At 35.5% G+C, this 24,168-nt stretch overlaps 1 protein-coding gene across 3 annotated transcripts in view; it reads left to right on the forward strand.

Moving 5' to 3' along the window:
- RNEE/G (RNAse E/G-like protein) overlaps window positions 1–24,168 on the forward strand; it is a 187,853-nt gene that overhangs the window by 37,851 nt on the left and 125,834 nt on the right. For all 3 annotated transcript variants that reach the window (XM_089998291.1, XM_089998298.1, XM_089998304.1), the window contains 2 exons: window positions 3,476–3,793; window positions 3,868–3,909. In XM_089998291.1, the coding sequence (XP_089854417.1) occupies window positions 3,476–3,793; window positions 3,868–3,909 (360 nt within the window). The remainder of the gene's footprint in view (window positions 1–3,475; window positions 3,794–3,867; window positions 3,910–24,168) is intronic.

A 24,168-nucleotide genomic window follows, 5' to 3' on the forward strand; every position in this document is an offset into this window, starting at 1 on the left:
TTGAAGGCATTTGAAATAAACTTTCATCTGATTTTTAATGCCAAATCTTTTTTTTTAAAGAACACGGTTTCAAAGACGATAAAATAAAACCAAAATGATACCTAAAACAATAATTAAATTCATTAAGATATAGCTAATCACTTTTGAAGCAATTAGAAGATCTAATGACCTTTCCAAACAATTTCATAAAACCTATTTAACTGAAATCGGATGGCTTTTCAAAACAGTTTTAAATAACTAGTTTAACTGAAATCTGATGTTTTTTTAAAACAATTTTAGAAGACTATTTTAACTTAAAAAGGTTCTTAAACCATATTTAATAACAATAAAACCTTATGATGTTTGAAAAATCCGCAACTTCTAAAAAACACAAGTTGATACCAAACATTTGGTTTATGAGATTTACTTTCAAATTACGTAATTAGGAGAAAAAATGAACTTTTGAACATTTCAAACAAAAGCTATAAATCACCTAATTCAATTGCTTGCAATAACTAATTTATCAAAACTATAATCTCTTTATCAAGAAACAAATTCAGAAAGTCTAAATCTAATTACATAAATATGTACTGACTTAACTAACTTTAATTATGAAAACTAAAATTTATTATTTAAATAGTTAACTTAAGGCAGGACTAATCCTAATTATCAAAACTATAATTACTTGCAAAATTAAATTTTAAAAAATCTAATTACTTAAACTGTAACTAATCACTTTCCTGACACGAAGCTCCTCATGCGGACCCATGACTCCCTTGGTCCTCACCCCTCTTCTTCCCTCCTCTTTTCATACCCCCTAGGAGTCAACCCCTAGGGGTATTTATAGAGGAGCTTTTTTTTCAAAAGTAAATGTCCTCGTTTACATTTATTTTATTTTTATTCTTCATTTAATTAAGACATTAAATGTAAATAAGCAAATACCTCCCTATTTCAATTCATTAAAAATATCTAAAAATTCAAATTTCTGAAGGATAAAAAGTCAACTTCAGGGTTCTAGTACAAATTTCAGAAATTTTGTGGTTGGGTATAAGATTGCGCCTCTTGAAATCTTAAGTATTTCTTTTATCTGAATTTTTACATATTATTACTTTGTGTCAAAAGTTCGGGAGAAAATCTTTCATAATTTAATTATTAAAAATATTTCCTATTATGGGCACCTTCTAACAACATTTGGACAGATAAAAACCACGGTTTGACTTTTATATAAATCACTATATTTGGAGTAAAATTAAGGCCTATAACTTAGGAAAATAGGGTGGTATGTTTCACCACCTCCTCACTAAGGTCAGTGGCAAACCCCAGGTCTATCTTGCCCACCAGGGAGGACATCCAGCTGCGGCCTCACAACAACGGATGTGCACCCATAGAGGGATGAGTAAAATATCATTATAATGTTGCAGTGGTTGTAGAAAATGAGTAATTAAGAAACAAATGTGTTGGCACTTTACAACGATATTATCAAATTGTCCAAAACTTTAATGTGATCTAAATCGATTATAGAGGGGCCGATTCCCCTTAAATGTCTTGGATCCTATGTCACATGGGTGCGGGTGCGGGTGCGGGTGCGGCGCAATTTCAAAAATTTTGGACACGGGGACTCGGCTATATATATATATATTAAAAAAATATATATATATATATATATATATATATATATATAAGACTCGGTCAAAGTTGTGCCCATTAGGGGACAGGTGATGAGTTGTGAAGGCATTCTGTACACTTTCTTCATACAGGAATAATTCACCTTTCTTCATACAGGAAAAAACCACAAAAACTTGAGTTGTGCCCATTCTGTACTTAAAACTTGAAAGTGTACAGGTTTTTTAGTTGTGATGGGTTTTTTTCCTTACAGCTGTAGCCCAGAAAATTTTAAAAAAAAAAAATTCAAAAAAAAAAAAATTTCAAAAAATGGACCAAAATGACCCTGGGTGCGTTGACCACACCCAGGGTCGGGTTGACCGAGTCCGAGCCGCACCCGTGTCCGCACCCGTGTCGGTGCGTGTCGACGCGGGTGCGGCGAGGTTGGAGCCGAGTCCGTGTGACATAGCTTGGATCCATTTCCCATGTTTAGCATCTTAACATTATGATGATGCAAGCCACAACCACTTCCATTGGTTTTCTGAAAAGGCAGGCAATTTCTATCTCATGCTTGATTTGTAATGAAAAAGACTGGTGCAGATGTCATACAATTATAACCTCTGTTATCCCATTAATTGCAGAAAATATGGGAAAGTGGGAGTGATGATTGATTCTGTTTGGCATATTGATTAAGGTTAAACCACACGGGATACACGTGTCTAAAAAATGGATAGGTCTAAACTGTCACCCGATTCCTTGTACTTGTTTTTCATTCCTGTTTAATAAACTTTTCCTTTCATTGGTTTGACCAAAAGGCAGGCCTGGACTGAAAAAGGGCCAAACAGTTGTTTAAGAGCTAGAGGTAACCGTAGGCAATGAAAGAGTGATTATGTATGTCCACTTATGTGTTCACTTACAGAAAACCTCTCCTATTGTTGTTTCTGTCTTTCTGTTGTTAAAATCTGTTCTAGATGTCACTGTTGTCAGATCATAGTGATTTTATGTGTTCAACTGCTTTCATAGTGATTTTATGTGTTTGAGTGCTTTCTCTTTGAGCTAATAAGTTGAGGATATTTGGAGTTGGATTTTCTGGAAACTTTTGAACATAGTCTCAAATATCTGTCTTGGCTATATCTCAGCGAGGCCATTTCTCACAATATTATAGATTAGGCTGATAAATCTTGGGAACATCTCGGGGCTTAAAAAATATAAAAATAAAAAAAGTAAAAAATGCGTAAGAAAATAACATGTTTAGACAGTAACATACATATATAATAAAATAAATAAGTAAAAAATGTAAAATAAAGAAGAAAAACATATTTAAGATGTAAAAAATAAGTAAAAAAGTAAAAAAAATTAATATCAAAATATTATCGTAAGAATTTCATGATATAACTAAATTGGTGACATTTTTAAAATATAATGATATTTTACCTTTAATATCATTTAATGAAAATACAATGATAATATTGCGATATTTTGGAAATTATCTCCAATATCTGTGACTATGTTTTTGAATTAGAAGAACTCTGATTTCTGGTTCTTTTTTGTTGTATTTTTTTTTCTTCTCTGGGGTCCATTTGTTTCATGTGAAAGTCAGCAATTCTTGTGAAAGAAAGGCAACTTTCCTGTGGGACTTGAAACAGTGAAAGTTGTCAGCCATGTGGCCCCATGGTGTGCCCCATTTTTCATGTGGGACCTGCCATTTTCCATGAAAACTCTCCCCATTTTTTCCTGTGGGAAGGTGCATGGATGAGATCTCAAACTACATGCCCTTTCCCATGAAAGGGCTTCCCTCGGGGCCTGTTGAAACAAAGGGCCCTTACGCGTTTTTCAAATAATTGATGTTAGCTGAGAGCCATTTTCTGGCCTGAAGGGATATTCTCTGCTGCAGGTGTTGAGCACTCGTTGTGCTAGAATTGGTGTTTCAAAGAAGATATCAGGACTTGAACGCACACGGTTAAAACTCATTGCAAAAACATTGCAGCCTCCGGGTTTTGGATTAACTGTAAGAACTGTTGCTGCTGGTCATTCATTGGAGGAATTACAAAAAGACCTGGAGGGTTTGCTTTCTACGTGGAAAGATATTGTTGAACATGCAAAATCTGCTGCTCTTGCTGCAGATGAGGGGGTTGATGCTGCAATCCCCATCATTTTGCACAGAGCAATGGGTCAAACACTATCTGTTGTGCAGGATTATTTTAATGAGAAGGTGAACGGTTTCCATTGCCAGTTGTTTCTTTTGGTTTATTTTCTGTTATCTGACCACAGGATCTGGCAACTTAGGTCAACAGCATGATTGTTGATTCTCTACGGACATATCATGAGGTAAACTATCTTGCAAAATGTTGGTTTTAAGGTTAATTTCTTGAAGTTATTGGCATAGCTAAGAATGTGCATGCTTTCAAAATGGGTTTGTGGTTATTAACTTATCATACATTTTGCAAGTTGCTTCTTGACTTGCAAACTTTGAAAAAAGCTTTGTGAAATTTGATATGAGAGTCCAATCAGATTTGGTCTATCACATCCAATAAAGTAATTGGATCTGATTGCTAAAATATATACATATTCATATATGTATATATATACATACATTTATATGTATATATATTCAGTTCCTATGATTGTAAATTAGTAATGCCTACCAGGGGCATTTTCATCTTTTTCTTCCTATGTAATAGGAACTACTCCTTAGGGGCAGAATTGTAATCTTTCTTTTTATTTTATTTTATTTTTGTTTATTGTCCCTTTCACTAATTTGAAAGGGCGTTATTGTAAACAGCCATTAGAGCTGTTGGGGCTCCCCAACAGCTATATTTATAGCTGTTGGGAGCTCCCCAACAGCTCTTTGAGCTCCCTTGTAGCCTATTTAAAGAGGGCTTCAGCTTTTTCAATGCTTTTATTGAGCATTTTTATGACTAATAGAGATCCTATTTTTTACTTTGATATGTTTGCCTTAGTGGCCATTGTAAGCACTTGTTTGTGCTCTTGTTATTGCCATTGTTTGGCTCTTTGTATTGTCCTTTTTGAGGACTTGTGATTGTTCTTTGTGCTCTTTGTATGCCCTTAGAGGCTTTTATTATTTCCGCTCATTTGATTACATGGTATCAGAGCCTTGGGCTCTTGAAGTGTATTGATTCAAGTTCTCTTGGAGCGTGTTCACTCAAGTTTGTGATTTGAAAGCCAAAGCCTTGGTGATCTTAAAGTGAGGAAGCACATGATTCAATTTTTTGCTTGGAGGAGGATCATGTGATTATAGACTCTCTTGCTTTGGAGAGCTCACCATCAACTCTCTCTTCTCTCCCCCATCTATTCTCTTTTCTCTCTCTTTGCTCTTTTCCCCACAAGATGGATGAAAAAGAACACTGGTCACATTCAAGCTTAATGATTCCAACTACCTAATGTAGACTGCTGCCAGAGGAAACCATCTTAAAGGATTTTTTTTTGGGTAATTAAGTGGATCTACATGTGAGCCACAACTTCTACTTACCAAAAAAGATGGTGATCAAATTAGAGCTCTCGATAACGAAGAAAGAGCAAAAGCTTTAAATGAATTTCATATTAAGGTGAAAGATTGGGAGGCCGAGAATGTGCAAATTCTATCTTGGTTCCTAAATAGCATGAAACTTAAGATAGCTGCTAGTATTGTTAAATTTAAAAAGGCTTGTGATACATGGGTCTTTTTAAGAGACATGTTTATTCAAAAAGACTTGGCTAGACAATATTTCATCCAAGAGAAGGTTTGAACCACACGTCAAGGAGATAGAGATTACTTGGGATCTCTCTCTCCTCTTTGGGATGAATTAGCCGTGCTTGAATCTCAATGGGAAGAACCTAGTAACGAGATGAGGCACAAACAATTGGAAAATGAACTCTTTATGTTCCTATTTGGGTTGAGAGCCGAATTTGAACAAGTTAGTGTTAAAAATATATATACATATGTATATATATATATATATATATACATGTCTATATATATAAAATATATGTAATTCATTTGTAATATTCCTTTGTAAAACCCGATAGGGGTATTTTAGTCTTTTTACATAGTTGTTTCTAGAAACAACTATTTTATTTTTTGCTTTATTAAATGTAATCTTTTATTCTATGTCACAGGGACTCTTCAACTAGGTGCCGCACATGCGTTGCACCCGCACCCGATGCGATCAACCTGACCCTGGGTGCATTCAATGCACCTAAGGTCATTTATGCCCAACTTTTGGACTTTATATATATATATATATATATATATATATATATATATATATATATATATATATATATATATATATAATTTTTTATATTTTTGCCGCACCCCCGCACCCAAGTTTTTTGAAAGAGCCGCACCCCCGCCCCCGTACCCATGTGACATAGCTTTTATTTTCTTTTGGAAGGACATTGGGGGTCCCACCATAGAGTCGTTGGGACCCCCAACAGTCATATTTATGACCGTTGGGGGCTCCCAACGACTCTATGTGGGAGCCCCCAATGGTCTCTCACTCTTCTCTTTTTGTATAAATAGGCTCAATCCAATTAACATTCCAATCATATTTTCATGCTTGTATAGTCTTTTAGGCTTTTATATTGTCCCTTTGTGGTCTTATTGTTTGAATGTCATAGTGCTTGTCCATTATTGGACTTTGTGAATGCTTGTGCAATCTTGGGTTACACTTTCACCTATTTTCTTGCATGGTATCAGAGCTTGGTCTCTAGGAGAATAGATCATGTATGGTGATGGTTGTCTCAAAAAATGTGCCACTCAAAATTGTGTGACTTGGATTCAAGAAAAGTTCTTATCCAATATATATCTCATATTTTCTTAAAGTGTCTTTTGTATTATTTATCTCATGTATTGTGTCTTTATGTATCTCATTTACGTATATGTATCTCTATTTTAAATAGTAGCCTCTTGTTAAATATGTTAAAAATGAATAGGTTTTTTAAAGTAATTGTTAAATCTCGTACGTAAGCATATCATCATAAAAATTATATTTTATAAAGATAGATGATTTTCCTTTAAAAATCTTAAATACTGTGGTTTTCATATGGCTAATTCCTTTGTTGTATGCATTTGATTTTTATCGAAATTGATAGTTTTAGGCATATGTTAAAATATGATTTTTAGGTATATTATATGAATTTTATGAAAATTTTAGAAACTTGTATGATGTACATCTTATGTCATCATGTTTTCCTCTATGTCACATGGGTGTGGGTGCGGGGATTTGGCACTTCCAAAAAATCCGGGTGCGGGGGTGCGGTAGGGGCAAAAATGTAATATATATATATATATATACACATATATATATATAATTTTGAAGTTTTAACAGTTAACAGTAACACTAATAAAATAAAAAACAATTATCGTGAGTACATTTTAAAAAACAAAAATTATATATATGCTAAAATTCATCATTATAAGACTCTATTAACCAAGCTTAATCGAGTTTCTTCATTAAGCTCTACTAGTCTGAGTCGAGTTTAATAGTTTAATCGAGCATTGCTGGATGCATATATGGTTTTAATTTTTTGCTATTGAATCAGACAAATATCAGGATTTGATGGATATTTGATTACATGTAAAAGAACCAAATCAGATACGAACACCGGTCCAAACGGGGCGAGACCCCATTTTCCCCCTGGCCAGGACATATATGCTTGGTTTTCCATCCGACTCTTTTAGTTATTCTCTCTTAGTTCCATAACTGAGCTACTTTTGAATGGTAACCAAGCTGGTCATCCCTGAAGAAAGGCTGTATTGTCCATGATCATTACATCCTGCCCCAAAATCTGGCAGCTCATTGGCTTCAGATATTTTGTATTAATTTTTGTAGTACGTAACTGTGAAAATATCTCAAAAAAGAGATAAAGTGTGCGATAAGCACAACACCACCAATGTGCACAAATGCACAAGAATACTTAGAACGAATGTACACGAAGGTACAATAAAGAAACTCAAATGCACAAAGGCATACAAAATATAAAGAATTTAATTGAGAAGAATGGAGAACAAAAGCTCCAAGAAGTGAAGTTTACAAAGGGGGAACTCCCCTATTTATAAGAAGCAAGGAGCCTTGGAGGGGCTCCACTAGCTGTTGGAGCCCCTCCAACGGTTAGAATTCTAACCGTTGGAGAGGCTCAACAGCTAGTGTTGAGCCCCCTCCAAGTTGACTTGAGTCAAACAAAAAGAAAAAATAAAATGAAGAGAAAAAAGAAAAAGAAGAAAAAGTAAAAGTACAAAAAATATTAAAACATATTCATAATTATGAATATGCGCAAAAGGAAGGGAAATGACTAAAATACCCTTGCGGGTTTTACAAGAAGAGAGAGAAACATATATATTTACATATATATATATATAAAGAGAGATACATATACATATATACATCATGTATATATGTATATGTATCTCTCTTTATATGTATATGTAAATATTTACATAAGAGAGATACAATTTAACACCCTCCCTCAAACTTAGGGCACAATGACCGAAAGTTTGCTAAGGAGAAAGTTGAATCTTGAAGAACAAAGCGCCTTGGTGAAGAAATCTGCCAACTGATATTCTGAAGTCACATAAGGAAGATCGATGATTTTTTGTAGATATGCCTCTCTGACATAATGGCAGTCCATCTCAATATGCTTTGTCCGCTCATGAAAAGTGTGATTCTTAGCAATATAGATTGCACTCTTATTATCACAACACAACTTTGTGGGTTCTTGTATTGGAATTTCCATGTCTTGCAGCAACTGATAAATCCAGACAATCTCCATAGTTGTAGAAGCCATGGCTCGATATTCTGCTTCGGTGGACGATAGAGACACCTTCTGTTGTTTCTTACATCTCCATGAGATCAGAGATTCACCTAAAAAAATGCAAAAGCCTGTAGTGGAGTGACGATTATTTGGGTCACCTCCTCAATCAGAGTCAGTATATGCAATTAAATTTAACTCAGAAGATGAGGAAAGGAAAACTCCCTTGTTTAAAGTTCCCTTTATGTATCTGACAACTCGGAAAACGACACTCATATGAACGGATGTAGGAGCATGCTGAAATTGGCTTGCAGTATGCACGACATGTGAGATGTCCGGCCTTGTGATGCTAAGATACATTAGAGATCCCACAAGTTGCCGGTAGGGGGTAGGATCCTCCAAAGGTTTCCCATCATCGATCTTCATTTTTGATCCCACAATTTTAGGGGTCTCACAGATTTTATCATCAGTAATACTTGATTTGTCAAGAATCTCACAAGCAAGTTTAGTTTGAGACAAAAAATAGCCTCTATGAGAGTAGGCTACCTCGATACCAAGAAAGTAAGTCAGATACCCCAAGTCTGACATTTCAAACCTTTCTTTTAAAGTGGTTTTAATGTTTCTGATGCCCTTTATGTCACTACCTGTTAGCAACATATCATCAACATACAATAGTAAAATCACAATTCCTGCATCAGACTTTTTGACGAACAGAGCAGTGTCAGTGTAGCATGAGGTAAAACCATCTTGAACCATCACATCATTAAATCGATCATACCAAGCCTTAGGGGCTTGTTTTAAACCATAAAACGCTTTTTGCAAACGAAGGACTTTCCCCTTTGGTACGTTCATACCAGGAGGAGCATCTATGTAGACTTCTTCATTAAGGTCCCCATTTAGAAAGACATTTTTAACATCCATTTGGTAAATATTCCATTTTTTAATAGATGCAATGGTGATCAAACATCTTACAGTAACCATTCGTGCAACAGGGGCAAAGGTTTCTTCGTAATCGGTGCCGTATTCTTGACTATATCCTTTTGCGACAAGACGGACTTTATATCTTTCGAGAGTGCCATCACTCTTGGTTTTGACTTTAAAAACCCATCTACACCCTATTGTTTTCTTTCCTTTTGGAAGACATTGAAAAACCCAAGTTTTGGCTTTGTTGAGGGCTCTAAGTTCGTTGTCCATGGCATCCCTCCACTCTATCATTTCCTTAGCTTCCTTAAAATTTCTAAGTTCTTGATATGAGTGAATGACACTAAGACATGCCCTATGCTTTGGAGAAAAAGACTCATAGGATAAAAATCTAGAAGGATTTTTCCTAGATCTTTTAGTTCTTCGAGAGTGGTTGGAAGATTCACTAAGGTCACTATATTTCTCTATTGCACTTCTAAAAGTGCTTTTATCTCTATGTGTATAGGTAATTTGTTCATTTATCATTTCTTCTTCATCATGAATGGTTTGAGGAATACTTTCACTTATATCCTCATTCTCATTCAATTCATCATCGCTAAAAAAATCTTCATTTCTAGATAATAGTTCAAACAAAAAAGAGTAATCGGCATTATCTTCATGAGTTTTGTGTTATTCAAAACCACTTATGTTTTCTAAAAAGGTTACATTTCTTGAAACATATAGTTTATCATTTTTAATATCATAACACCTAAAACCTTTTTGTGTTTCCGAATATCCCAAAAACGCACAAGGAATAGCTTTGGGAGATAATTTATCATTCTTATCGGTGAGAACAAAACATTTACAATAAAAAATTCTTAACCTATTGTAATCGGGTTCTTTTTTATACAAGATTTTATATGGAGATATTTGATTCAAGTTTTTGGATGGAAGTCGGTTTATGAGATAAACCGATGCAAGAGCCGCTTCGGCCCAAAATCTTTTTGGAATTTTTTGAGAAATGAGCAAAGTTCTTGTAGTTTCAATTATGTGTCTATGTTTTCGTTCGGCCAACCCATTTTGTTGAGGAGTTTTGGGGCAAGACCTTTGATGAACAATCCCATTATTTTCAATATAACTTTTGAAATCATTTGAGAGATATTCTCCCCCGGAATCGGTTCTAAGAATTTGTAATTTACTATTGAATTGATTTTGTATTAACATGTGAAAAACCATAAAAGTAGAGAAAACCTCATGTTTATGTTTGAGGAAGTATATCCAACTATATCTTGAGAAATCATCCACATAAATAACATAATACGAAAAACCTCCCTTAGACACAACGGGTGCCGGTCCCCAAACATCCGAATGCACAATTTCAAAAGGCTTAGTTGAAAACATAGTTCTTTATCCAAAAGGTAAGCTTCTCATTTTACCAAGAATACAATCATTACAATTGAAATGGTCTTTACATAAAGTTTTAGCAAAATGTAAATAAGAAAGCTTGACAATATTTGGATGCCCAAGGCGTTTGTGCCAAACATTTATATCTTTATATTGGGCAACATTACAAAAAAAGGTTTTTGGAATTTGAAGAAATTCCATGAGATAAATATCTCCCTTCCTAGAGCCTTCCTCAATCAACTTCCCGGACCGGCGATCCTGTATCCAACATTTATTTGATGAGAATTTGATATCACACCCATGATCCGATAGTTGAGAGACGGAAAACAAATTTAAATTTAGTTTTGGTATAAATCTAACTTTAGGAATAGAAAAACCTTGTCTTTCAAAATTACCAATTCCTTTTATTTCAAGAGAAGCCCCATCCGCGGTAGAGACAAAAGAGGGTGACAAATTTTTTGAGTATTTAGAAAGTGCAAAAACATTTGGAGTTATATGAAAGGATGCACCCGAGTCTAAGAGCCAAAGAGTCTTACCAGGAGGAGAGAAGGTGGTCATGGCGGCTCCGGAAACGGATCCCTTGAGGAGTGGTTGAAGAGCTTCCATGATTTGATTGAGAGACAAAGTAGCATGGTTGGAAGTTGATGGACCTTCCTCCTTGGTTGATTGGAAAGTAGTAGACATAACCACCATCTTCTTCCATTTAGGGCATACTGGTTTAATGTGACCCGGTTCTTTGCAAAAATGGTATATGATCTTACTATAATCTCTTCTTCCATAATGCCCACCATTTTCTCTTCCTCCTTGATTTTTGTTAAAATGAGGGGGTTTATAGGTTTTAACATTATTCCCCGGTCTTGAGACGGCATAAGCACCCTCATCCTCATCTTTAGAGGGAACGACCAACACACTTAGATTGGTTTTATTCATTCCCAATCTAGTTTCTTCTCCACTTAATTTGGTAAGCACATCTTCCAATGGAGGAGAAGAGAAAGAAGACAAGAGAGAGGATCTAGTTTGTTCAAACTCGAGTCTAAGCCCATTTAAAAAGTTAAAGAAATGATACTCTTCTAATTGTTTGGCCCTCAATTCAATAGCCTCACCACTCCATTTAGGTTCTTGGAGAGCAAGCTCATCCCAAATAGTGGATAAAACCACCCATGCAATATGTATTCTTTACGGATCTTGGATCCGAAATGCGGTTCTCATGGCCAATTTTAGAAAAAAAAACTTATTATTTTTAAATAAATTTAAACAGCTAAAGCCAACAATCCAGGTTATTACAATAATTGGAGCCAAAATGAAGATTGATGATGGTATTCCTCTCTCCGATCCCACCCCCTACAGACAACTTGTGGGATCTTTAATGTATCCGCGTATTACTAGACCAGATATCTCTCATGCAGTTCATACTGCAAGTCAGTTCCAACATGCACCAACATCAGTTTACATGAGTGTCATATTGCGGATTGTGAGATACATAAAAGGCACACTAAACAAGGGAGTATTCTTATCATCTTCTTCTGAATTAAAATTAATTGCTTATACTGACTCTGACTGGAGAGGTGGCCCAAATAACCGTCATTCCACCACTGGTTTTTGTGTGTTTTTAGGAGACTCGCTGATTTCATGGAGATGTAAGAAGCAACAAAAAGTGTCTCTATCCTCAACAGAAGCTGAATATCGTGCCATGACGACTACTACCATGGAAATTGTATGGATTCATTAGCTATTAGAAGACATGGAGATCTCAATAGAAGGGGCCACCAAGCTATGCTATGATAACAAGAGTACAATGTACATTGCCAAAAATCATACTTTTCGTGAGCGGACTAAACACATTGAGATGGACTGTCAATATGTTCGGGAAGCATATCTGAAAGGAGTTATAGATCTTCCATATGTAACTTCAGAATATATGTTGGCAGATTTCTTCACCAAAGCTTTGTGTGCTCCGCGGTTCAATTTCCTCCTTGGCAAACTTTCGGTCATCTTGCCCTAAGTTTGAGGGGGGTGTTAAATTGTAATTTATAAGACAATGTATTTTCTATATATATTTTATGTATATAAAAGAAGATACATATACATATATATATTTCATATATATGTACATGTATCAATCTACTTGTATATATAAAATATATATTTCTTTCTTGTATTGGCTGTAGGGGTATTTTAGTTATTTCTATATTTTACACATATTCATGTTTTTGAATATGATTGTAATTCCTCCTTTTTATTTTTTCTTATTTTTGTAATTTTTTCTATTTTTTATTTTTGTTTTGTTTATATAATGTTTTTATACACAGTCAGTGGCTGATTGTGTACACAGTTTTAAAAAGATGGACGTTGGGCTGATTCCCAACGTCTCTAATAAGAGCCGTTGAGAATAGCCCAACGTCTCTTAAGTATGCTTATAAATAAGGGCTATGTGAGCCCATTGAATGTATGTATCACAGTAAGGAGTTGTCTACACTGTGCATTTATTGCACTTCTTTTGTGGTGTAAAGCTTATAAACACTGTACATTTATTTTGTGTATTGAGTATTTGAAGTACCAAGTTATTTGAAGTATCAAGTTATTTGAAAACTTGATTGTTTACAAGGATTCTTCACATATAAGTCATGTTATACTTACACAATTCTTTTTGTCAAAGATACAAGTGTTGACATTGTTATTATTTTATTATATGTGGATGATATGATTATTACAGGAAGTGACAGGAAGTGAATAAATGAAATAAAAATGATTCTTTAAAAATGTTTTGATATGTTTGACCTTGGTTTCTTAAGATATTTGTTAAGTATAAAAGTAACTCACCCAAGGAATATATCTTATCTCAAAATGAAGCAGACTGCATATATCATTGTCAAATCAGGAATATCTGACAATAAGAAAGTTGATACGCCAGAAGTTATCAATGCAAAACTAAGATTGAAGGATGAAACACTTCTTGATGATCCAATTCCATACAGACAATTGATTGGATCTTTGACTTGTCTATTACAAGTCCATATATGTCTCATGTAGTGCATTTAGCTTCTCAGTTTCAGCATTCACCAACTACGGTGCATATGAGTGCCATTTTGAAAATTGTCAGATATATCAAAAATACCATATCCAAAGGGATTTTTTTATCCTCTTCTTTGAATTTAATTTCGTATACTAATGCAGATTGAGGAAATCCTAATGATAGAGTCTCAATTATTGGTTTTTGTATTTTTTAAAGGGCAGTTGGCCCAGATGGTATACCTATCGAGGCTTGGAAATGCTTCGGAGAGAAAGGTTTAGAATGGTTGACAAATCTTTTAACAAGATTTGGCGGACAAATAAGATGCCTAATAAGTGGAGGAAGAGTACTTTGGTGCCTCTATATAAGAATAAGGGTGATATACAAGATTGCACAAACTATCGTGGTATAAAACTCATGAGTTATACTATGAAACTTTGGGAGAGGGTGATTGAGTCTAGGTTGAGGAAGATTGTCATGATATCGGAGAATCAATTTGGTTTTATGCCTAGAAGATCAACTATGGAAGCTATACATCTTCTTAGACAACTTATTGAGAGAAATAGAGAGAGGAACAAAGATTTGCATATGGTTTTTATTGATTTGGAGAAGGCTTACGATAGAGTACCTAGGGACGTTCTCTGGTGGACAATGATGAAGAAAGGTGTTTCTCTCAAGTACATTAGTATAATTAAAGATATGTATGAAGGAGTAGTAACCAATGTCCGCACTTGTGGAGGGGTGACAACCAATTTTCCTATAACGGTTGGGTTACATCAAGGATCTGCTTTAAGCCCTTTCCTATTTGCTATAGTGATGGATGAGCTTACGAGATCAATTCAAGAAAATGTGCCGTGGTGTATGTTGTTTGCTGATGATATTGTTTTGATTGATGAGTCTAGAGCTGGGGTTAATGCTAAGTTAGAATTATGGAGACAGACATTGGAAGCAAGAGGTTTTACGTTGAGTAAGAGTAAGACAGAATACATAGAATGTCGATTTAGTAAGCAACGAAGTAGTGATGGGAGTGTAGTGAAGCTTGGTGAGCACGAAATACCGGTGGATGATTCTTTCAAATATTTGGGATCTATCATTCAAAAGTATGGAGAAATTGATGGAGATGTAAATCATAGGATAAAGGTTGGGTGAATGAAATGGAAGAGTGCAACTGGAGTGTTGTGCGATCGTAGAATGCCATTGTGGTTGAAGGGAAAGTTTTATAAGACGACTATTAGGCCCACTTTACTATATAGTACGGAATGTTGGGCTGCCAAGAGACATCATATTCAAAAAATGAGTGTAGCTGAGATGCGTATGCTGAGATGGGTGTGTGAAAATACAATAAAAGATAAGATTCAGAACGAGGAGATACGTAGTAAGAAGGTAGGCGTTGCACCCATTGAAAATAAGATGAGAGAGAATCGTTTACGGTGGTTTGGACATATTCGACGAAGGCCTAATGATGCTCCAGTTAGAAGGATGGAGAAATGGGAAAATATATTAGTTAAAAGAGGTCGGGGTAGGCCTAGGAAGACATGGATGGAGGTGATAAGAAAGGATATGAATGCTTTGAACCTCACCGAGGACATGGCATTGGATAGAAATGAATGGAGGAGAAGGATTCATGTGGAAGACCCATAATGATTTTCTTTGTTGGTTCATATCGCCGACCCCAATTGTTTTGGGATGAAGGCGTAGTTGTTGTTGTTGTATTTTTTAGAGGATTCTCTTATATCGTGGAGGCAATATTGTGAAAAGCGTTAAGGCATAGAGAGGTGCTCCACCAAAATCTAAGGCGAGGCATAAAGCGTAAGCCTCAATTTTTTTTAAAACTAAAAAAAATGATAAAAAATATCTAAAATTATAAATAAATAAAAAAATGCTTTATTGATGAAGCAACAACAAACAAGAAATAAAAAGTATCAAGTAATACTGAAAAAATATGAGATTAACTTGATCTACGTATCTTAGAAATAAAATATGAACATTCATTCAATAAAAAATTAACATTAACAACCAAATACATATTAGCATTAACAACATCATGCCATAATTAAAAAATGCATGTTAACATTAACAGCCAAATGTCAATATATTTGTCCAAAACTCTTCAAAATGAGAGTATTAACATTCACAAGTACAAAAGAAAGATCCCAAAAAACATATAAATGCCCATAGCCTTATGATATGAATTAGGGCCTAGGCTCTTCTTGTGTGTCATCATCATCAATATCTAAGTCTTTAATGCCATCATCTGAGGACCCTAATTGTAGTGAGTCATTGCAGGTTCAAATTCAAAAAAAAAATTGGAGTAGGGCATAAGTTAGTTGTTTGGTATCTATAATCAAATTTGAGGGTCCTGGAAACATTCCTTTTGAAAAATTTGGTGCACTTGTATAATATAATTGAAATTTGATACAAAGAAACCAAACACTTGAGGCCTCAAAACCAAGGGGGCTCAATGTGTAGGTCATCAACCTTAAACTTGTAACCCTTATCATAGCTTTCATTTATGTAATGCTACACCCACCTTCCAAAAAAAAAGATAAAATAAAATAAAATAAAATAAACTCTCTCTCTCTCTGCTTGCTTATTAAAAAGAAGAAAAGAAAAAGATTGCTTACCTATTCCGAAGGTAAAGGATTGCCAATCAAGCAACAACATGGCGGTATTCTAGACATTCCCAAGATTGCTGGTCCTAGAAGTCATTGCCCCAACTTTCCCTACCCATCTTAACTTCAAGCAGTGCGGCTTTATTGCACCTCATGGGCAGGCTAAGTTGGGTTGAGGTTCAGCAAACCCATGCACAACCTAGAATATCAAATCGTGCCCAGCTCTGTTAACCTGTCTCTACGACACAAACCTGGACACGTAGTGTGGCCCTTCTTGGACAATCAGGCTGCTCTCAGATCCATTTGATCTGCTTAAAAAGGTAATAGAAACAGAGAAAACCCAACGGACTTTTAAATTATGTAATCAACCATGTAATTTAATATATTATATATATATATATATAAGGTAATAATATACATATATTAATATATATATATGTATATGTATCTACTTATTATATATATAAAATATATATTTTCCTATTGTTTAGCCGTAGGGGTAGTTTAGTCTTTTTACACATACTTTTTGGAATATATTTTGTCATTATTTTTTTCCTTTTTCTTTTTTATTTCGTTTTATTATTTCTTTTTGTAAAAGGTAGTGAAGTACCTTGGAGGGGGCCCACCATCTAGTCGTTGGGCCCCTTCCAACGGTCACATTTGTGACCGTTGGAGGGGATCCAACGACTAGAAGTGGAGCCCCTCCAAGGCCTCCACTTCCTCTATTTAAAGGGGATCTCTCATTGTGTATTTTTTATGGCCTTGGGTCAAAGCCCAAGTTCCTAATAAAGTTTGATTATTTATTTTTATGCTATTTGTGCATTTGTGAGAGTTTATGAATTTGTGCTTTTATGCACAAGTGTTCTAAGTGTTCTGATTGTGCATGTGTGTCATTCTTTATCAAGAATATTGAAGTCTTGATCGTAGTATCTTGTTGAAGATACTTTCACATGGTATCAGAGCCTCGTTTGAAGGAGGATCATGCGTTTCTTCATTTTTTGAGTGTCTTGAAAAACATGCTTTCAAGCTATTGAATTTTGGAGTGGATCATCTTGGTCGGGCAATATTTTAGAAGCCTCTTTTATCAAGGAAGACTTGAAAAACCCTTGAGGTACGTATTGTTTTTCATCATCTCTCCTCTCTAATGGGTGAAAAAGACTCCCATTTTTCTCTTGGCTTCAAACTCAGTGGGTCCAACTATCATGTTTGGGCCGGAAACATGAAAGCTCACATCAAAGGAAAAGGGCTTTGGGGCTATGTCTAAGACTCTATTCCTAAACCGGAACCCAAGATAACCTTGCTAGAGAAAGGAGAGATAAAAATTCTTGAACGTGATGAAAGAACCAAGGCTCTTGAAGAATATACAAAAAAGCATGAAGAATGAAAAACGAGGAATTTTAAAATCCTCTCTTGGATTTTTTCAGCCGTAGAAATGAGAATTAATGCAAATATCATCAAGTTCAAGAAGGCTTCTCAAGCATGAGAATATCTTGAGAAGATGTACCCCCCTCTAGGGACTTGTCCCATAAGTACTATCTCCAAAAAAGGGCACTAATGCTTCAACAAGGGGACATGACTATAAGAGAGTACTTTGCCGAGCTCTCTTCTATTTGGGACGAGCTTGCTATGCTCGAACTTAAGTGGAGTAGAGAAGCCATAGATCTTCGGCAAAAACAATTGGAAGAAGATAAATTTTTCAATTTTTTGAATGGGCTTAGGCCCGAATTTGAACAAATCCGATCTTCCCTTTTATCAGCCTTCACTTCCCCCTCTCTTGAAGATGTAATTACTAAACTTAGTGGGGAAGAGACTCGGATGGGTATAAGCAAGAACAACCCAAGTGTTCTAGCTACACCTTCCAACAATGAAGAAAATGAAGGTGTTAATGCCGTCTCAAGACCGTGGATCAATTTAAGGACCTACATGCCTCCTCACTTCAAGAATCAAAACTCAAGTGGTCAAGGAGCAAAGAGGGACTATAGCAAGCTTACATGCCACTTTTGTAAAGAGCCGGGGCACATTAAACCTATTTGTTCCAAATGGAAGAAATTACTTGCAATGGCTATGACATCTCAACCGGAGGAACGACCATCATCATCAAATGAGTCTCCTTCTCTTCAACAAATCGTAGATGCTTTACAACCTCTTCTCAAGGGAGGCATTTCTGGAGCCGCTATGTCTACATCCTCACCTCCCGGTAAGACATCTTGGCTTCTAGATTCCGGTGCATCGTTTCACATGACTCTAAGTGCTTGTTCTCTTTCCGACTTTTCTAAAACTTCTCTTCCATCTTTTGTCTCAACGATGGATGGAATACCTCTTGAAATTAAAGGAATAGGCAATTTTGAAAAACAAGATTTCTTTGTTCCAAAAATTCATCCTATACCAAAACTAAATATAAATTTACTTTCGGTCTCTCAACTCTCGGACCATGGTTGCGATATAAAATTCTCTTCTAACAAATGTTGGATACAGGATCGCCGGTCCGGGAGGTTGATTGGGGAAGACTTTAGGAGATGAGACCTCTACTATGTTGATTTTCTTAAAGTTCCCAAGAACCAATTTTGTAATGTTGCTCAAAACAAATATTTTCGTGTATGGCATAAGAGATTGGGACATCCCAACATTGTTAAAATCTCTTATTTGCCTTTTATTAAACATCTTTGTAAAGAGGATTTTTATGTAATGAATATATTCTTGAGAAGATGAAAAGTCTACATTTTACACAAAGATCCATGTTTACGACAAAACTCTTTGAAATTGTTCATTCCGATGTATGGGGTCCGGCTCCTGTGATATCTAAAGAAGGATTCTCATAATATGTAATTTTTGTGGACGATTACACTAGATTTTGTTAGATATATTTTCTTATAAACATGAAGTTTTTTCAACATTTAAAACTTTTCATATAGTGGTTTTAAATTAATTCAATGGAAGTTTAAAAATTCTTAGATCCGACTCTGGTGGCGAATACCTTTCAAACGAATTCAAGAGATATCTTGAAAGTTATGGTATTCTTCATCAAAAATCCTGTCCAAAAACCCCACAACAAAATATGTTAGCTGAATGAAAGCATAGGCATATCGTTGAAACAACTAGAACCTTGCTCATTTCGCAAAATATTCTAAAGAAACTTTGGGATGAGGCAACTCTTACATCGGTCTATCTCATAAATAGATTTCCATCAAATAATTTGAACAAGATTTCTCTATTTGAAAAATTGTATGAGAAAGAACCTGATTATAGCAGGTTAAGGTTTTTTGGATGTAAACGTTTTATCCTTACTGATAAAAACGATAAACTTTTCTCAAAGGTCATTCCTTGCACCTTTCTTGGTTATTCCGAAACCCAAAAGGGTTTTCGATGTTATGATGTTAAAAATGACAAATTGTATGTTTCTAGAAATGTAAGTTTTTTGGAAAATCTTAGTGGTTTCGAAAACTTTGAATCTAATGACGAGAATATAGATTATTCTTTTCTATTTGATCTATTAACTAAAAGTGATGATACTAGTGATGATGAGTCAAATCAGAATGACTCAAGTGATAATGAAACCAGGGACACCAGTCCTGTGTCTTCTCCATTTCATCAACATGTCGATGAGGAACCTCCTAGAGATCCCATCACCTATACTCATAGAGATAGAAACACTTTCTGAAGTGCCCTTGAAAGATATGATGATGCTAGTAGGACTGCTCTTCAAAGTGAGGAGAACCTTCGTAGAACCGAAAAACATAGAAAAACTCCTTCTAGGTTCATCTCATATGAATCCTTTTCACCTAAACATAGAGTCTGTCTAAGCGCCATTCATTCTTACATAGAACTTAGAAACTTCAAGGAAGTATGAAAATGTCTTAAATGGATAGCCGCCATGGATAATGAACTCGGAGCTCTAAGAAGAGCCAAAACATAGGAATTTCAAGACCTTCCTAAAGGTAAGCAAACAATAGGGTGTAGATGGGTATTTAAGGTTAAGACTAAGAGTGATGGATCCCTCGAGAGATATAAGGCCCGACTGGTTGCAAAGGGGTATAGTCAAGAATATGTGATTGATTATGAAGAGATCTTTGCTCCGGTGGCTCGAATGGTCACTGTCCGATGTCTTATAACTGTTGCCTCAATCAACAAGTGGAACATCTATCAAATGGATGTTAAGAATGCCCTTCTAAACGGAGATCTAACTGAAGAAGTGTATATGAATGCTCCTCCTGGAATGGAGACTTCTTAAGGAAAGGTGTTTCGCCTTCGAAAAACACTGTGTGGTTTGAAACAAGCCCTCAAGGCTTGGTATGATAGGTTTAATTCCGTAATGATAGAAAATAATTTTTTATCTTGTTTTACTGATACTGCTGTTTGTTAGAAAATCCAATGCAGGAATTGCCATCTTACTGTTGTATGTGGATGACATGCTCATAACTGGTAGTGATTCTAAAGGGGTTAAAAGCATAAAATCAATCTTGAAAGATAAGTTTGAAATGTCTGATCTGGGTTTTCTGACTTATTTTTTGGGTATTGAAGTAGCATACTCTAATAGAGGGTATTTCTTATCTCAAACTAAGCTTGCTTCTGAGATCATTGATAGATCAGGTATTATAGATGAAAAGGTTTGTGAAACTCGTGCTATAGTAGGAGCTAAAATAAAGATTGATGATGGTGTTTCCCTTTCTGACCCTACTCCCTACAGACAACTTGTTGAATCATTGATGTATCTGAGTATCACCAGACCAGATATCTCTCATGCAGTACATACTGCAAGCCAATTTCAGCATGCACCAACTTCAGTCCACATGAGTGCCATCTTGCGAGTCGTAAGATACATAAAGCGTACTCTAAATAAGGGAGTTTTTCTGTTCTCTTCTTCTGATTTAAAATTAATTGATTATACTGACTTTGATTAGGGAGGTGACCTAAATAACCGTCACTCTACCACTGGTTTTTGTGTGTTCTTAGGAGACTCACTGATTTCGTGGAGATGTAAGAAGCAACAAAAAGTTTTTTTATCTTCGACTGAAGCTGAATATCATGCCATGGCGACTACTACCATGAAAATTGTATGGATTCATCAGTTGCTAGAAGACATGGGGATCACAATAGAAGGGCCCACCAAGCTGTACTGTGACAACAAAAGTGCAATTTATATTGCGAAAAATCACACTTTTCATGAGCGGACTAAACACATCGAGATGGACTGTCACTATGTTCGTGAGGCGTATCTCAAAGGAGTCATTGACCTTCCATATGTCACGTCAGAATATCAGTTCATAAATTTCTTCACTAAAGCTTTGTGTGCTCCGCGCTTCAACTTCCTCCTTAGCAAACTCTTGGTCACCCTGCCCTAAGTTTGAGGGGGGATGTTAAATTATGTAATCAAACATTTAATTTAATATATATATATATATATATATATATATATATATATATATATATAAGGTCATACATATACATATACTAATACATATGTATATGTATCTACTTATTATATATATATAAAATATATATTTTCCTATTGTTTAGCCATAGGGGTAGTTTAGTCTTTTTTCACATATTCTTTTTGGAATATGTTTTGTAATTATTTTTTTCCTTTTTCTTTTTCATTTCGTTTTATTATTTCTTTTTGTAAAAGGTAGTGAAGTACCTTGGAGGGGCCCACCATCTAGTCGTTGGGCCCCTTCCAATGGTCACATTTGTGACCGTTGGAGGGGCTCCAACGACTAGAAGTGGAGCCCCTTCAAGGCCTCCACTTCCTCTATTTAAAGGGGCTCTCTCCTTGTGTATTTTTTATGGCTTTGGGTCAAAGCCCAAGTTCCTAATAAAGTTTGATTATTTATTTTTATGCTATTTGTGCATTTGCGAGAGTTTGTGAATTTGTGCTTTTATGCACAAGTGTTCTTATTGTGCATGTGTGCCATTCTTTATCAAGAATATTGAAGTCTTGATCGTAGTATCTTGTTGAAGATTCTTTCACACAGACTTGTCCTCACGTAGTTTCCAGAGTGATATCTTAACAAATTTGGACTACAAGGCCCATGTATTTTATAAATCAGCGGACAACGCCACCTGAAATTTCACAAGGTACTTGCCGAACGTGCCAAATAGTATTCATAAATGCGTCCTCAAAAATCATGATGCAGAATCCACTGATTTTTGGCACTCAACAAAAACCACGTCTCTGTTATGGCCTTAACCATCCTCTTAACTGACGAGAGAGACCAGAGAGGTGGAAGAGAGTAGAGAGACCAAAGAGTTGGGAGGGGGCAGAGAGACTAGCGAGTGAAATAGAGGCCCCCCGACCCTAATTAGGGTCAGGGGCCCTCTAAATTTTCCCTATTTTTTTGGTCAAATGGGGGCTTTGACCCCACTTGGCAAAAAATCTGAGACACGCCTCGCCCCGAGTCCTACGCCTCAAAGCGTATGAAGCATACGCCTTAGGGCATTTACGCTTTTTGGTTGCGCTTCAAGGCACAAAGGCCCTTGCCTTGAGGTGAGACGCTCTTTTTGGGCCTTGAGGCATGTTTTTAATAACACTGCTTGGAGGTATAAGAAGCAACAAAAAGTCTCACTATCATCAATTGAAGCTGAATATCGAGCCATGACAACTACAACCATGAAGATTATTTGGTTAAGGAGTCTTCTCAAGGATATGGGTGTCATCCTCTTCGGTCCCTTGAAGATGTATTGCGACAATAAAAGTGCTATCTATATTGCAAGCAATCACACATTTCACGAGCAAACCAAACATATAGAGATGGACTGTCACTATGTGAGATAAGAATATTTAAGAGGAACCATTGAATTTCCTTATGTTCCAAATGTCACATACTTCACTAAGGCTTTGCCTTCACCTTGCTTTTATTCTCTTCTTGGCAAACTTTCAGTAATTACACCATAAGTTTGATGGGGAATAAAAACCTCCCCAATGGAAAATTTTTTGGTGTTTTTTCAAAATTTTTACCATACTGATGTGTTCACCATGATTGATTTACTATAAATTGACACTTGGATCATGAATTTTGGATAAAAAAATGGTATTTGGAGCCTCAAAAATTTATGAAAATAGTACGCCCACGCATCAAAATCAAATGCTTCAAGAACTGATTCCTATAAAAACAAAATTATAGATCACTTTTGTACAGTCGAAATTTTGAAAAAACACCAAAAATCCAAAAAAATGTCCATTGGGGAAGTTTTCATTTCCCTTCATATATATATATATTTGTTTATATATATACATTTACATGTATATAAATATATATATATATATATACATTTATATGTATATATATTCAGTTCTTATGATTGTAAATTAGTCATGCCCAGCAGGGGTATTTTCATCTTTTTCTTCCTATGTAATAGGAGCTGCTCCTTAGGGGCAGCATTGTGTTCTTTCTTTTTTTTTTTATTTTTTTTCTGTTTATCGTCCTTTTCACTAATGTGAAGGGCATTATTGTAAACATCCAATAGAGCTGTTGGGGCTCCCCAACGGCTATAATTATAACTGTTGGGAGCTCCCCAACCGCTCTTTGAGCTCCCTTGTTGCCTATTTAAAGAGGGCTTCAACCCCTCTTTTTTTCAATGCTTTTCTTAAGCATTTTTGTGACTAATAAAGATCTTATTTTTTACTTTGATGTGTTTGCCCTTAGTGTCCATTGTAATCACTTGTTTGTGCTCTTGTTATTTCCATTGTTTGGCTCTTTGTATTGTCCTTTTTGAGTACTTTTGACTGTTCTTTATGCTCTTTCTATGCCCATAAAGGCTTTTATTATTTCTGCTCATTTGATTACACTGATAGGCCTTACCAACCCAACACAGGGTAGTCAGATATCTATACCAAATCCATACTTTTGACATCCTTCTGGTGGTCCACCTGCAACTTTTCTGTTATTTTCCGGAATCACCTAGCATCTGATTTTT

Source organism: Nuphar pumila, chromosome 1, assembly GCF_984573655.1.
Source record: "Nuphar pumila chromosome 1, dmNupPumi1.hap1.1, whole genome shotgun sequence".
Lineage (NCBI taxonomy): Eukaryota > Viridiplantae > Streptophyta > Magnoliopsida > Nymphaeales > Nymphaeaceae > Nuphar > Nuphar pumila.